Raw genomic sequence first — 15,489 nt, forward strand, 5'->3', positions numbered from 1 at the left:
TTTCTTCTAGGTTTTCAACCAATTGGAAGGTCGTAATTAACGTGGAGTAGTTGTTGGAGCAAGCAAAGCATCTATTCTTGCAAGACTCAATCCTAGCCGAGTGAAGAACTAAGTGGAAAAGGTAAGGTTCAATCTTCTTTTACATGTGTTATGGATGATTTGTGCATGTTGTAGTATGTGGAAATGAATGAAATTCATGAAATTATGGTGTTGATGTTGTGGCCGAATATGGGTTGTTTTGGTGTAGAAGGAATGAACTAATTTTATGTAGTATTTTGGTTGTTGTTTGTTGTGGATTCTATGATGATAATGAAAGTTTAATGATTCAAGTTGAAGTGGTAATTGTTGTGGGCTGTTTTAGAAGCCAATGTGATCTTAATATAGTTTCTTGTATTTATGAGGATAATGTTGTTAACGTGTGGATTGTTGGTATAGTTCATGAATTTGGAAGAAAGAAATGTGTTGTTGTTGTTTCTCTTGAAGTTGGGAGGTTTCGGGTGGAGTAGCATTGTGGTTGGGTTGTTGGGATATTGTGCGGATTGTTTGAAGTGTTCTTGAATCTTGTTTGAATGGTTTCGGATTAGTACTTGAATGTGTGAGCATTGGCGTTGGCTTGATTGTAAGTGGTCGATTTGAATGTAAATGGAATGTTGTCGAATTATGTAGAAAGAGTTATTAACGTTAGAATGCGTTTTGAATTGATTTTTGATGTTGCTAGTATGATTGTTGGTATTGTTGTTGATGATTTGGCCGAGTTGAATTCTCGGGGATGTTGAATTTATAGGGGAAATGCTGCCCAAATTTCTGTAAATAAAGTGATAGGTTGGGATTGAATTCCTAAGTATCTATAGCTAATGTTTGGTAGCAAATGATGTTGTTGTAGATCTTGAGAAGCCGAGACTTAAATTCGGATTAGCTTAGGAAGCGGACGAGGTATGTAAAGCTTACCCTTTCTTTCTTTTGGCATGTCTTAGTTGTAAGTAAGCTATGATACGAGCCTCGGGGTAACTCTATTCTTACGATCCGAGCATGTCTACGATTCTTATTCACTTCTTGACTTTCGCATTCTTAATATAGTCGAGCTATGGTCTTTATGTCTTTTGTATGTTTGGATTTCAAAGGTTGCATAAAAAGTTTTGTTTCTAAAGGGTTTTATGATGAATATCGTCTCTAACTTTCATAGAAGGGCTCGGATCGCTTCGATATGTTCGTAGAAAGTCCTAAAGTGAATAATGTCCGTAACTTTCCGGGGCGGGCTCGGATTGGGTTGGTACATGTCTACGATCCCTCAAATTTCTTTTAATCCAGTCCTAATGGTATTTAGAACGGATTTATCATGACTATCGTTGACACTTGAGCATTGATTTCTCATGACTATCGTTTGATACTCGAGCGTTGATTTGTCTACTTATCTATCGAGTCTTAAAGATGATTTATGTGCATGTGGTTTCTCACTACTCTGCTCGTGCTAGCTGTTATTACTTCCTTCACTGAGTCCCGGGCCAGGACATGCATTCGTGCAACTCCACTGCATTGTTCACCGAGTCCCTCACTAGAGGGCCGGGTACGGTATGTATATGATGATATGATGATGGCGCCAGCCCACAAGATGGGCCGAGTATGATGTACATGATGGAGACATGATCTCATTCACCGAGTCCCTCACTAGAGGGCCGGGTACGGTATATATATATATATATATATATATATATATATATGATACGATGATATGATGACATGATATTGACATGCATGATATGTGTTTCAGAGGCAAGTCTGTTGATTTTCTGGTTATTATACCCGTTTCTGTAATTCCAGTCCGGTTATAATCGTTTCTTCGTATCCCGTGCTTTACGTACTCGCACATATTCCGTACCGACCCCTTTCTTCGGGGCCGCGTTTCATGCCCGGGGCACGTACGCCCGTTCGTGATCCGTCGGCCCAGATATCTATCTCGCTATTTTGGAGCGCTCCTTGTTTTCGAGACTATATTTGTGGTACAGACACTTTTGTTGTGTATTTATATGTATATTCAGGGGTACGGCGGGGCCCTGTCCCGTCATATGATTCTGTTATGACTCTTAGAGGTCTGTAGACATATATGCGTGGGTTGTGGGCAATTATTGTACAGTTGCGTCTGTGGGATTTGTGTTCTGCGCGTCCCCCTATATTATGACAGCCTTACCGGCTTATGCCCGATATGTACATATGTATATGTGACAGTTTTGGGGGCGACGTTTTACTTTTCTGTATACCTGAGTTCATGTTATGCTTGTTGTGGACTGATTATGGAGACGACGTCTTACCTCTGCATATGTATAAGTTAGTAGTATGTCGATTATGGTTAATGGGTGTGTACGAGTGCCCAGCTCGGGCACTAGTCACAGCCTACGGGGTTGGGTCGTGACAATAATATATACCATGTGGGTATCATAGAGGATCGAGTGTTTTTCTTGAAGGAATAACAGTCCCCTATGATATCCACACGGTATATTGATACCCTGTTAGTACATGATATACCATTTGGCTATCATAGAGGGTTGAGTAGTATTTTTTGAAAAAAATGATTGAATCTTCTATGATACCCTATCAGTATATGATATATACCATGTGGGTATCATAGTGTACTGCAATAGTATACTTCAACTGTTACTGATTTGATATATTATATGCTAAAATATGTTTCCTATGATACCACCACACAGTATATTTACACTCAGTCAGTATATGATATACCATTTGGGTAGCACAGAGGGCTGAGTGTTATATTAGTTATCTTTTTTATTTGTATGGAAAAAAAAAAAAAAAAGAGCCAAAAGGTGTGTAGAATAAGATTATAATAAATAGAAAATAAAGAAAAAATTGAAAATTGATTTATAAAAAATATTTTTTCCATTAGTTTAGGTTTTAATAAATAAGCTAGTAATTTTAGTATTTTTCTTAATTACTTCTTCTTGTAATCTAATTATTTATATTTTTATCAATCTAAAAATAGTTAGTTAGTATATTTATTTGTATCTTTTATTTTTATTTTTAAAAATTAAAACAAAAAGATGAAAATGAAAAGACAAAATTAACAAAATGGTAAAGTACCAAAAAAAGGTACAAAGAAACTAAAAACATTAAAAAAAAAAAAAAAAGGACAAAAAACAATAAAACAAAGCACTGTACCTATTGCACCTCAAAGGATACTACAGCAGCGCTGACATCACGGTGATATCAGCGCACAAAGGAGAATGGGAAATAGAGGTATAGTGGGTAAATATTTTAGGGGGCACAAAAAACAATGGGGTAGAGGCGCGTAAATATTTTGTTTCCATTGGGTATGGGTGATCTTTTCCCATTTTTTATTTATTTGTGAAATGATTCACTTTTTAGATTAGGCAAAAATTTCATTAATTATATTAAATTATTTCTCATCTTTAAAAATTATGAATAAAATAGAACATTGTACGAGTTGGTATTTAGAGGCATGGCAAACCTATTTATACTACAAAGTCATGCAAGCTTTGCATTGATCTCCAGAGTTTACAGTATGTCTTTAAGAGAAGGGACTATCGCATAAATAACAACCAAGATTCGAGTTGATACGCAGTGTGTTTACGCTGTTCTTATGCAATTTTCATCATAAGTGCGATATATGAGATATATGTTGAGTAGCCGATGACTTATTACGCGCGTTGGCATCATTTTTGCTATTCGGATAAGATATGTAACTGATGCACCGCGCAAGGTAGGTCAAACAGGTGGTTAATGCACTAAAGACCGGGTAAGACATGTGACCGATGCACCGCGCGAGGCGGGCCAGACAGGTGGTTAATGCATCAAAGATGGAGTAAGACATTTGGATCAGATATCGCATATCGCGTAAGCAGCTTATGATCGGTGACAGCAGAATCAGTTTTAGTGACCGTTTTATTATTGGCAGTGCCAGCTTCAATAAAGCAGCTTCCAGCAATAGCAGAGTTTTGCTAGCAACGTGAAATGGTTAGAAACGGCGAGGCAAGTGCCTTGAGTGGACAATACATGATGACTTGTCTTGTGTCATAGGTGATAGAGATTAGTGGCTCGGGAATGTACGGATCATGACTAATCAGGGAATTAGACCTAATATTCTAAGTGCCTAGTGGTACACTCGATAGCTACTGGAAGTTGCTTCGCTCCCCAACTCGTTTAAGTCAACTAATGTCATAGGTCAATCCACAAAACTGGCTATGAAAAGCATCAAGAAGAAAAAAAGGAATAGGACCTATGGCGTGAAATAGCCCCTAAAAAGAATTTCTCTCAGGTTACTTTCATGTGATGCAACTTGGGTTCTTTCACTTGGCGGTGTTTAAGCACGTCAGTGGAATGATTTATTCTTGCTCAAGCTCTATAGATCTTCAGTAGTCTTTTATTTTACGGTATGATTACCAAGTGCCTTGGAGCAGTTTGCATCACTGGCTCATTGAATTCGTTCACTACATACCAGATCAAATTACTTATGCGACATCGTAATTGCACGGATACAGTACTGGAGAGGTGGTGCAGTTTCAGTAGATACCTTTTCAACATAGGATATTATTGAGCGACAGCTCACAGCTTAGCCATAACAATTGTATTGGGAATTTGAATACTCGAATCGAGTTAACTGTGAACTTGCATCACCGGCTAATGATCAGTTCGAGCGGGTTATACTGATGTCCGGCGACTTATTGACAACTCAGCTATAAATGAAGATCAGACGTTTGAGAAAGTCTTAGATGTGAATATTGAAAATACTAGCTTGCAAAGTACAGTTGAAGAAGTATTCTTGAGTTCGAGTGTTCTGTTTGAGAATAATTTTCAGTATATTATTCTATCTACTAACTTACCACAGTTCACCTGGATATGGAAGCTACGCCTCCCGCCAACATTTGAATCCTTTATTTGGCTCTGCTGCCATAACAAGCTACCCACAACTTCATCTCCACAGAATAGGTGTTACCTCTGACAATACTTGCTTTTTCTGCCAACAACAACCTGAGACAGACACACCTAGGCGGAGAAACTCTACTCCTCCAGGCCACTGCCTACCCTACAAACCTTTCTATTGGCTTTACTTCAGACTTGGAAATCCTTCAGTGGGCTCCTTTCAACAGATCTCTCACTGCTTTCGCTTCATGTAACATATGGCTAACCCAGAACCATAACTTTTTTAACCAATCCCACAATATGGTTGACGCAAACGTCGTCATCTCTAAAGCACTCAAATATCACTATCTTGCTAATCCAAAGCCCACAACAATCACTAAAGTATCCATGTATCTCAAACAAATGGCAGCCCCCACTGCCTGGAATCAAAGCTGAACGTTGACAGAGCGTGGTCTTCGACAAATGGCGCTAGCAGCATTGGCAGAGTATTCTGCAGACTTGGTTGGCAATTGGATCCTCGGTTTCTCTGGAAATCTAGCCTCAGTTTCCAGCACTCACATTGAATTGTTAGCACTATCTCATGCTCTACAATTGGCGCATCAAAGACGCTTTATATCACTACACATCAACCTTTATCCCTCTGAAATCATCACTTTGATGCATGCCATTAATTATACTTACACATCAACCTTGATGCCCCTGAAATCATCTATGCTGCATGCCATTGCCCATTAATTATACCTACAAATCATTGCTTCTTGACTGCAGATAATTCCTCAGAATGCTGGATAATCCGATACTGGAGCATATTTACAGGGAACAGAATTAGGTAGCTAACAAGCATTGACTGTTAACTATAGCTATTTTTGATGACCTACCGGGTTTCGCCACTGACGTTCTTCGGGAAGAGCAATCAGGGAGACATCTTCAACGAGTAGTTCATAGCAATAGTGCACTACTGAACCCCATAGACAGTCTTCCCCCTTCACTCTCGACTTCTGCAGACTATGCCACTGTACCATATAATCCTCCCTGTAATATTTTGTTATAATATAATATATTTTTAGAACCAAAAAAAAACACATGAAATTACATGATCATCAATATATATAGCTAGCCTCATTATTTTAGGCTTACTTACCACGAACCAAACTAAACAGCTTCTCATATATTTGATAGGTCCCCAGGCCTCACCCAACATGTAAGTGATTATCTCATTGTTTCATTACGACTTGTACTAACCACATATAGACGGATCAAACATAATTAAACGAAGAACTATATTTCTCAAATAAAAATAATTATTGCAACCTAAAGATTCAACTTCAGGAAGATTCTAGCCATTATATAATCTTTCTTCCTGTATGATTTACAAAAGAGACGTGGATTGTCACCCTCGAGCGTATTTTGTGGAAAGGGTGCTTCAACCATAGTATTCTGGACCAAAAACAGTAGGAAGATTGGAGTTCATTGTGATGCTTGAAAAGCAAAGGGATGCAAGCAATTCTTTTTGCAAATTTATTTTCAGTTAATGATGATATGAATAAATTGGTCAATACTCCCAAAGCCATCACTAGCCAAACAAAATCAAACATATGATAAAACTCGAAGAGAAAGTATTGACTGGATACAACACTAGGGCAGGAAATACAACAATAGAGATCTTGCCTCTGTCGCTGCACAAAAGTGCACGGTAAGATAGTTTATAATGGTACATAAAATGTAACAGTGCACCCAATGAGGTGATGTTAAATAAGCTATCTCCAATACAGCTGCTTTTCCTCCCAAAGAGTGTCTGGTTTCTCTGGTTCTTCCATCGGTTCTCCAAAGGTAGACATGAGAAGTTCTTAAATTCACTCTTTGCAGATGGTTACATATGTTTCCAACATTGCACCATAAGCAAACAGTTTCTGTAAGAACGAAGATCAATTATCCTGTTCAAGTTTGAGAGTAAAAAAGATACAGAGAAGATACTTTTCCAATGTCTATGTTCAAATTCCTTTTGAGAGTCAGTGATTCACTCAACTACTGGACAACAGTTCATAGTTCAGCACAAATCTAAATAAAAGTAAAACCTTCCAGGAATTGTTAAGTATTTACACTTCCTTGAATATATATAATAATTCAGCTTTTCCATAGCTAGTCGAAGTCTAAATGTTGATGAAGATCATATGGTTTTCAAAATTTAGAAATCTAATTTTTGAAAACCATATAATCAATCTTCATCTAAATTTTGAAAACCATGTGCACTTAATTTGTTGACAGTGTTAGGTGGCCTCTTATCAGGACAAGGGGGAAAGGAAACATAGATGAGACAATCGAGACATTAAACCACCATCTGATCATTCTTTTTTCTTCAAACAGTGAAAATTGACAATACTTGTTTCATATTCGTAATAATGGAGGCAGTAAGATAAAACTTACAATGGACTAGCGCAAGCACGATGACCCAGGCATCAAGAGAGCAATATTCCATAATCTATGTGAGCTCAGCCTTATAGACCTGATTTGGGGGTTTCAGCTACTGCAGTTCCTTCAGCTGTTTTAAAAAAAGGATCATGTGAATGAAGTAGCACAGTGAGAGGTGTATGTGTGGGTGGTGGTGGGGGCCGGGGCGCAGGGAGGGGATATGTTGATGGTGCTGTGTAGGACAAAGGGATCGAATAGAACAGTGAAAAAATGAAATATGTACAGGAGAAAATATCTGTGTAAGAAGTTAATTGGAGAGATGTTTTTAGTGCTTCTCAAAATAAATTGGCCAGTCAAAATTGAAGAGCACACACATTAAAATTAGCTACCCGGTGAAGGGCTAATATTTGAGGTCTTTCACCAAGTAGCTAAAATAATTAGCTAGCTGGTGAAAAAGTCAAATATTAAAATTTTTATCAAACCAATCTCTGGTTCTTTAGTTGAAAAAGGAAAAAGGAAAAAATAAAAAAGAAGAATGAAACTAAAATAGGTCCAAAATATTATATTAAGGCCAAATCAGAGAATGGAGCAGTGGAAAAAAGTGACAATGACAACCTTTAGGAGTCGTTTGGTGTGAAGGATAAGCAAAAACAATCCCGGGATAAAATTTTAGTGCCTCCTTATCCCATGTTTGGTTGGAATAAAAATCCGGGATAACTAATCCCGGGATTATAGCCTTATTTTATCCCACCTTGAGGGTGGAATAACTAATCCCGGGATAACTTATCCCGGGATTAGTTATCCCGGGATAAGTTGTTTCCCAACCAAACGAGCCCAGAAACTTGAATCAGTGATTCATTGTCCTGTATTGGCACAGAGCTCCATTTGCTTGCATCCATGTCAGCCCCAATAATCATTTATGACTTCAAAACTAGATGTGCTTCCTTTAACTAGCCGTATACGTTAAGTTTTTAAGGGGAGCATGCTTTGATACAATTCCCCTGAACTCGCAGTCCACGATCATGAAGAAAGAACATTCAATTACTAGCTTCTTAGTCATCCAGAATGTCATTTTTCGGAGTCCGAATACTGGATACATTTCCTTGACCCCACCCTTTCTGCACCCGCTTCAAATTTCTCAAGGCTGCTGCACTCCCGTCATCTCTGTCAAAACAGGATAGACTGTTAAGGAGATTTGATGAAACACTATGAAGGGGATTTCATGAAACAAACATAAATATAAAAAAATAATATATCAACAGGCAGTTTAGTCAAGGTATCACGCAATAATGGAAAAGATAAGATTCTTAGAGAACCATATCTCTTTGTATGTTCTCCAACTTTTGTATACCCGGGCTTCTCCATAATCAGTATCTTCACTTCGGAAAAGTAATGGAAAAGAACAAAAGATAGAAGGGGGGAAAAAAAGGAACCATGAGAATGAGAGAGTCCAAATTATGTTGGCTTGATCTTACCAAGTTTAGACTAAGCAGGTAGGGATGACTCATACTCACGATCCTATTAACCAGAACTTCGGCACTTTTTCCCTTTAATATTCTTCTTCCCCATGACTCCTCTTTTTTCCTTTAAATAAATTGAGGTATGACATAATTTACCCTCGATCCAGAAGTTCTACAACCTAATCACTTCAAACAATATTGTTAAAGGCTCATTTGAAGCGTGCTTAAGCTCCGAAATCCAGTTAGAGCCAGGTTCGGAAATTAGTGTTGCATAAGTAGTGTTTTACCGTAGGTACTAAGGTGCTAAGGCATGCGTCTCATCTCGCGTTGGTTCTGTTGGCTCTATCTTTAGGAGGGCAATAGTAGACAATATCTCTAGTTGGTAATTGCTAAATTAATTGTTAAAGAGAGTTACAAATGTATTTTAGTGATTATAAATAAGAAATTAAAATTTTAGCATAAGAAAACTAGCTTGAAAAAAACATAAAACTACATCATTTCATCTAAACAAAAAAATTTAGATTGTTTCTAAACTTGATTGATATGATTTTTACTTCATATATTCTACTTAATTATAGTTATTCCAATTCTTTAATCCAAATGGTTACTGTTTGTCTTTTAGGTATTTTTTGTTGCATTACATAAAAAAAAATTCTTTTTTAATCTTTTTCCATTAGCGGTTCTCTTCATTAAGGCCCGCTTTACTTCCTCTTTGCGCTTAAAGCTCCAACAAACTTTGGTGTTTTCTGCGCTCTTCGCTTTTCACTACTCTGAGATTCCCAGGTAAAAGCAGCAACCTAGTAAACTCAATGTATTCACTTTTTGAGGTAGAAACAATTAAGTTTCTCAAATAATAGAGGACCACCAGAACATATGGAAAAATAAGATAAAGAAGATGAACATAAGCACCTGTGAACAATTGCCTGCCAACCATCTCCGCCATATTTACTTCGCTTCGTATGATTTAACTCTCTATAGTTTTGGTAAGCTTTGTTACCCACCCTACCTTCTGAAACCATCTCTAGCATCCTCTCCGCTAGTTCATCTGCCTCGTGCTTATGTCCCAATTTATGTAAACCATCAATAACTGGCATGAAGGATGCAGGATCAAACCCATATCCTATGTGCATCATCTTGGTGAGAATATCATGAGCACCTTCTAAATTCTCCACCATACACAGCTTGTCTATAAGATCTTTGTAAAGGAAGCTTCCTAGATCAAAGTGTTTATCTATGGCAGTTTCCAGAAATTGCTTAGCTTCCAAGATTTCACCTCCAGCAAGAAATTCATTGAACATCAGTGCGTAGAGCGCTTTGTTGTGACCACATATACTCGAGGCTATATCAAATACCTCTTGAGCTGGTCTGAACTCACCAGTCCTGCAATATGATTTAATAAGCAACTCAAAGGTATGCATATTGGGAATTATTCCTTTCTGTAACATTTCATTCAAAAGAGAAATCGCTTCTTCAGTTCTCCCGGATTTGCATAAACAGCTAATCATGATATTGTATGTGTAAGCATTTGGAGAAATCCCATTTTCTCTCATTTCATCCATCAGGCCACACATTTCAAACATTTGATTTTTATTCCCCAATCCGAGTATCAAAGAATTATAAGTTCGTAAGCTCTTTTTACAACCTTTCTTCTCCATGTCCTTTAGAACTTGAAATGCAGATGATACCTTTCCTCGTTTACACAAATGATGTAAAATAGTATTATAAATAATTGAATCAGGGTAAAACTTCTTTCCCATCATCTCAACAAACTTCTTCTTAGCTTCGTCAAGCTTACCTTCTCTGAATAAACTGTTAATAATGGTTGAATAGGTGATCAAGTCGGGCAGGCATTTCCTCCCATGATCGTCTTCATTCACCAAGCTCATAAACGAATTTCCAAGATCACCAAGGGCAGCACTTCCATGACTCCACATTTCACTCACAATCTCAACAGCTTTGTCCACCTCACCAGTTCGGCAAAGACCATGAATCACAACGTTGCAGCTCACAGTATCCAGGCCATAACCTCTCTCATTCATCTTCTGCAGTAATTGCTGTGCCTCTGATATTTTCCCTTCTTTCCACATGCTATGAAGTAGAGTATTACAGGTGTATTTATTCGGAGCGCAGGCTCTCTTCATCATCTCATGCAGAATATTCTTTGCCTCAGTCACTTTACCTTTTGTGCAGTAGCCATGGAGTAGAGTGCTATAAGTAACTGTATCTGGAAGTATACCATCATTTATCATTAAGCCCATCAACGTTTTCGCATCACCAAACATCCCATTCTTGCAGAGTCCATCAATCACAATGTTATATGAATATATCGTGGGATCTACTCTATTTTCCGACATCTCTTTCAGAACTGTTTGAGCCTCCAACAGCTTTCCATTCCTAAGCAGTCCACATAACCAGATATTATAGCTCTGCGCGTTGAAGAAAATATCATCTTTCTTCATAGATTCAGTCAGCGTCCTCGCTTCTTCCAACATCCCTTTCTCACAAAACCCCTGCAACATCAAATTGAAAGTTACAACATTAGGCCTTGGCAAGCCGAACACCTCATCTATTTGCATATCTCTGAAAATTCTCGAAGCTTCAAGAATCTTCCCTGAGTTGCAAAGACCTGAAATCCTAGAATTGAACGTAACAACGTCAGGAACAAGCCCGTCTTCCCTCATCCTCTCGACCAACCTCTCAGCCACATCAACATCACCTTTCTTGCAAAAACTAGCAATCAAAGTATTGTATATTACCACATTAGGACAAACACCCATCAGCTTCATCTTATCCAGAATCTTCAAACCTTCAAAAGGAAGCCCAAATTTGCAATACCCGCGAATCAAAATCCCGAAAGTGAACTCATTGGGGTGACACCCTTTGTCAGGCATAACATCAAACAGTTGGCGGGCATCTCGTAAACGATCGGAACAACACAACCCATGAATGAGAAGATTGAAGGTATAGGTAACAGGGGCAACACAAGCAGAAATCATGTCTTTATACAACCAAGACATGAAGTTGGGGGAATCAAATTTGAAAGATTGTTGAAGAAGGAAATTGTAGAGTGAGAGTTGGGGTGGTGGGTGAAGAGAGCGAGTAGAACGGAAGAGAGAAAAGGAGTGTTGAATGTAACCAGAGGTAGCAAGGAGTTTGATGAGAGTGTATTGAGTAGGAAGGGAATTGATATGAGGAAGGAGGAAAGAGTGAAGTGTGTGGATTTCGGGAAGCATTTTGGAACGGATGAGGATGCGTGTAAGGGCAGGGATTGAATGGAGATTTGGATTTGGAGAAGAGAGAGTTCGTGTGAAGAGTTGCCATGCCAGCTTCGGGTTGTTACTGTTCTTGATTAATGCTTTTGTTAGCGTTTTGCTTTGCTGCTCCATTCCTTCTTCCTTCTTATTCCTCTCTCGCCTTCTCTCAAACACATTTCACTTTCTCACTTTAATATATAGTATCTCTATCCCATTCCATTCCATGCACGTTTTAGTTTATGTTTTTTACAATATGTTTTTTTTATAAAAAGATCAAAGTGCTCGTAAGCTCAAATAAGTCAAAAGTCGTGAGCTTTTAATTTTTGGCTTTTCAACTTACAAGCAATTTTGATTTGATCAAGTCTTTTACTATTTTATTCTTAACAGTTTTTCTAATTCTCAAAATTTTCTAACTTCCTCTTCACTCCACTTTCGTCATTTCTCTTTTCCTTTTACAAGAATACTTTAGCGCAGTATTTTATGGAGATAAAGGATATCCCTTCTCTCCTTTAATACTGCCCTATAGGACCCCGACATAAAACCATCGGGTTCCATGGTCGAATTTTAAAAAAAAGCAACGCACAATTCTATTAAAACAATCCTACAAGAAGCTTCGATCAAAGTATTCTACTATGAACTTTTTATTATTATTTTGTTAAATACATTATAATCCTAAGCATGTTTAAAGTTTCATAGTCGTGAATTTCGAAAAAACATATTTTTTTTGGCTGTTGGGTTGTAGCCGTTTTGCTACTGTTTTAATTTTTTTAAATTTATTATTTGTTAATTGATTATGAATTGTTGATTTGTTAATTGATTATGAATTTCTAATTTGTTAATTATTTATGAATTTTTAATTTGTTAATTGTTTATGAATGTATAATTAGAAAAAATATAGTAATCTACTATTATTTGTGAATTATGTCATTGTTAATTTGTTAGTTGTAATTGTTGATTATGAATTGTTATTTTGTTAATTGTTTATGAATTATTAATTTGTTAATTCTTTATTAATTTTTTAATTAGAGAAAATATAGTAATCTCCTATTATTTGTTAATTACGACATTGTTAATTTATTTGTTTGTGAAATTGTTTATCCCATGTTAATTATTTGTTTATCCCATGTCAATCATTAAATAAATTAGTTCGTTATTTCTTTAATTGTAGTTAGGAGAATAATTATAATTAGATATAATTATTTACAAAATATAATGCAACATAATCATCATAATTTACATATTCCCTATAAATGATTAATTAATTAATATAACTTCACTTTAATTTCAATAATAATGAACAATTTAGTTTCTACAGACACGACACTTTCATGGATCCGAATGTTCACCCGGGGCCCGATGATAGATTAGTACTTTCTTTGTAAGAACATCATAGGTTCGAGTTATTATTGTAACACGTCAGACCTTTAACTTAAGCTTTGACCATGATTCCAGACTTAGAAAACCAAATAAAGAATGTGGGAATTGTAAATTTCTCTTCAGCTGTCAGATGGGAATTTACGCCCCAGAATACGGACCGTATTTCAGTATACGGCTCATATTTCAAGTCGTAAAGTGACACCCAAAATCACTGTGCATTCTGGAATTTGGCTTGTGGAATTTTATATTGTTAAATACGGACCGTATTTTGAAATACAGCCCGTAAACTCCAGAATCTTCCAACAATATGTTTTTTTTTATAAAAAGATCAAAGTGCTCGTGATAATATAGCATATCTCTATTCCATTCCTTCCTTCTCTCAAACACATTTCACTTTCTCACTTTAATATAGCATATCTATATTCCATTCCATGCACGTTTTAGTTTATTTTTTTTGTAAAAAAAGATCAAAGTGCTTAAATAACAAAAGTCATGAGCTGCCAATTTATGGCTTTTCAACTTACAAGCAATTTTGATTTGATCAAGTATTTTACTATCTTATTCTTAATGGTTTTTCTAATTCTCAAAATTTTTTAACTTCCTCTTTACTCCACTTCCGTCATTTCTCTCTTTTCTTTTACAAGAATACTTTTAAATTTTTAAAAAAAATTCAAAAAATTGAAAGATATTTTAGTCGTTCTAACAAAAGAACAACTTATCAATCCTTTTTGCCTACCAAACACATCAACTTTTTATTAGCAGTTTCAGCGCTTCTATCCAAACACGCTTATTTAAAAAATCAATTTCAATACTTCACAATGCTTTTCATCACTTATAATGTACTCCCTTAAACCCAATTCATATGAAAGTATTTGACTAGGCATGAAATTTAAGAAGAAAAAAAAAGACTGTTGAATCTTGTGTTAAAAAACAAGCCAAAGCAATTTTGGTGGCTAGAAATCATTTCACTAAGGATAAAATGAGCATTTTTTTTTTAGAATTCAATTGTTGCTATAATAAAAGATGTCTTTTTTTTTTTTTTTAATTGCCTAAAAAGAAAAGTGTCATATAAATTGGGACAGAATAGTATCCGTTATTTATAATGAGCTAATCCAAACAGGCTCGTAAGGTCCATGTTTTAGAAAGTAAAACAAGGTCTGTTCTATTTAAAATATCAAATGGATGTTGACAGCAGGATGGTATGATTTTAGTGTAGATTTTATGAGCTTGATTAGGAGACAAATCTCAGAGAATGTGTTTTAAAGTGTTTAGTTTGGAAGAATATAAAAGATTCACAAAACAGTGCAAAATACCATTACTTGACCTATTTACTAAAAATTAGGAAGCCATCCCGCCCATAACACACCTAAACTTTGTGGGGGTCCTATGACCCCCCTGGACTTATTTTTTGTGTATTATTTACGCTTTTATATGGAATCTTACGCGCTCAACGAGAGTAGGTTCAATCGCTTGTACAGGTCACCATATAAAAGCGTACAAAATACACAAAAAATAAGTCCGAGGGGTCATAGGACACCCCCCCCCCCCCCAAAGTTTAGGTGTGTTATGTTAACTTTGGCCATAGTTTGAGTGTATTTTGAATACTTTTCCCTTCTATTAAATATTAGATCTTATGAGTGGATCAAACATATTTCTAGATACCTTTTTTTAAAGAAAATTTTAAACGTATATAAATATATTTATTTTGTCGATTTAGCTCGGTTTTTCCTTGCTCAGTACCGAACCAATCCAAACCAAATATTTTGGGATTTTCAATTAGTCTAGTTGACAGTCACGCCCTATTAGAACTCCTTTATATTACCCCCTATTGGAACTTAAAAACCCATACATTGTTCAAAGGTGCATTGGAAGAGCATCACTATGGGAGCATTATTCAAAGACAACAGTTTATAACCTGGCTGACCATACAGCAAATGCTAGTTACAGTTGATCGATTAGCCAGAGGGGGCATAAAGGTTTCGTAGGACTATGTACTTGTGTGATTCTGAGTGATTCTGGGGCAAAGGAGTCATTGGCTCATCTCATCTTTGCTTGCAGATACTTCAGTCTTAGTTGGAACTCTCTACTGAATTGGA

General features: G+C 36.5%; 1 protein-coding gene and 1 long non-coding RNA gene across 2 annotated transcripts; both read right to left on the reverse strand.

The window, feature by feature from the left end:
• Window positions 1-6,449: 6,449 nt before the first annotated feature.
• On the reverse strand, window positions 6,450-7,919 carry LOC132033484 (uncharacterized). The gene is made up of 2 exons (XR_009408744.1): window positions 7,318-7,919; window positions 6,450-6,803 (listed from the first exon to the last, which is right to left on the reverse strand). It is a non-coding gene; the product is annotated as an uncharacterized LOC132033484 (long non-coding RNA).
• Window positions 7,920-8,139: 220 nt separating this feature from the next.
• On the reverse strand, window positions 8,140-12,202 carry LOC132033473 (pentatricopeptide repeat-containing protein At2g17140). Its single transcript, XM_059423457.1, has 2 exons — window positions 9,672-12,202; window positions 8,140-8,466 (listed from the first exon to the last, which is right to left on the reverse strand). Exons 1-2 carry the CDS (start codon window positions 12,146-12,148, stop codon window positions 8,355-8,357), a joined length of 2,589 nt encoding a protein of 862 aa, XP_059279440.1. The 5' UTR covers window positions 12,149-12,202; the 3' UTR covers window positions 8,140-8,354.
• Between the last annotated feature and the right edge of the window lie 3,287 nt (window positions 12,203-15,489).

The sequence above is a fragment of the Lycium ferocissimum genome, chromosome 2 (assembly GCF_029784015.1).
Source record: "Lycium ferocissimum isolate CSIRO_LF1 chromosome 2, AGI_CSIRO_Lferr_CH_V1, whole genome shotgun sequence".
Lineage (NCBI taxonomy): Eukaryota > Viridiplantae > Streptophyta > Magnoliopsida > Solanales > Solanaceae > Lycium > Lycium ferocissimum.

What these genes read in the sequence shown, in the direction of transcription:
- LOC132033473 (XM_059423457.1), bottom strand. Translation starts at nt 12,148, where the DNA reads ATGGAGCAGCAAAGCAAAACGCTAACAAAAGCATTAATCAAGAACAGT. An exon ending in TGGCAGGCAATTGTTCACAG is followed by an intron (nt 8,467 to 9,671) that starts GTGCTTATGTTC and finishes CTGTTTTGACAG; the next exon opens with AGATGACGGGAGTGCAGCAG.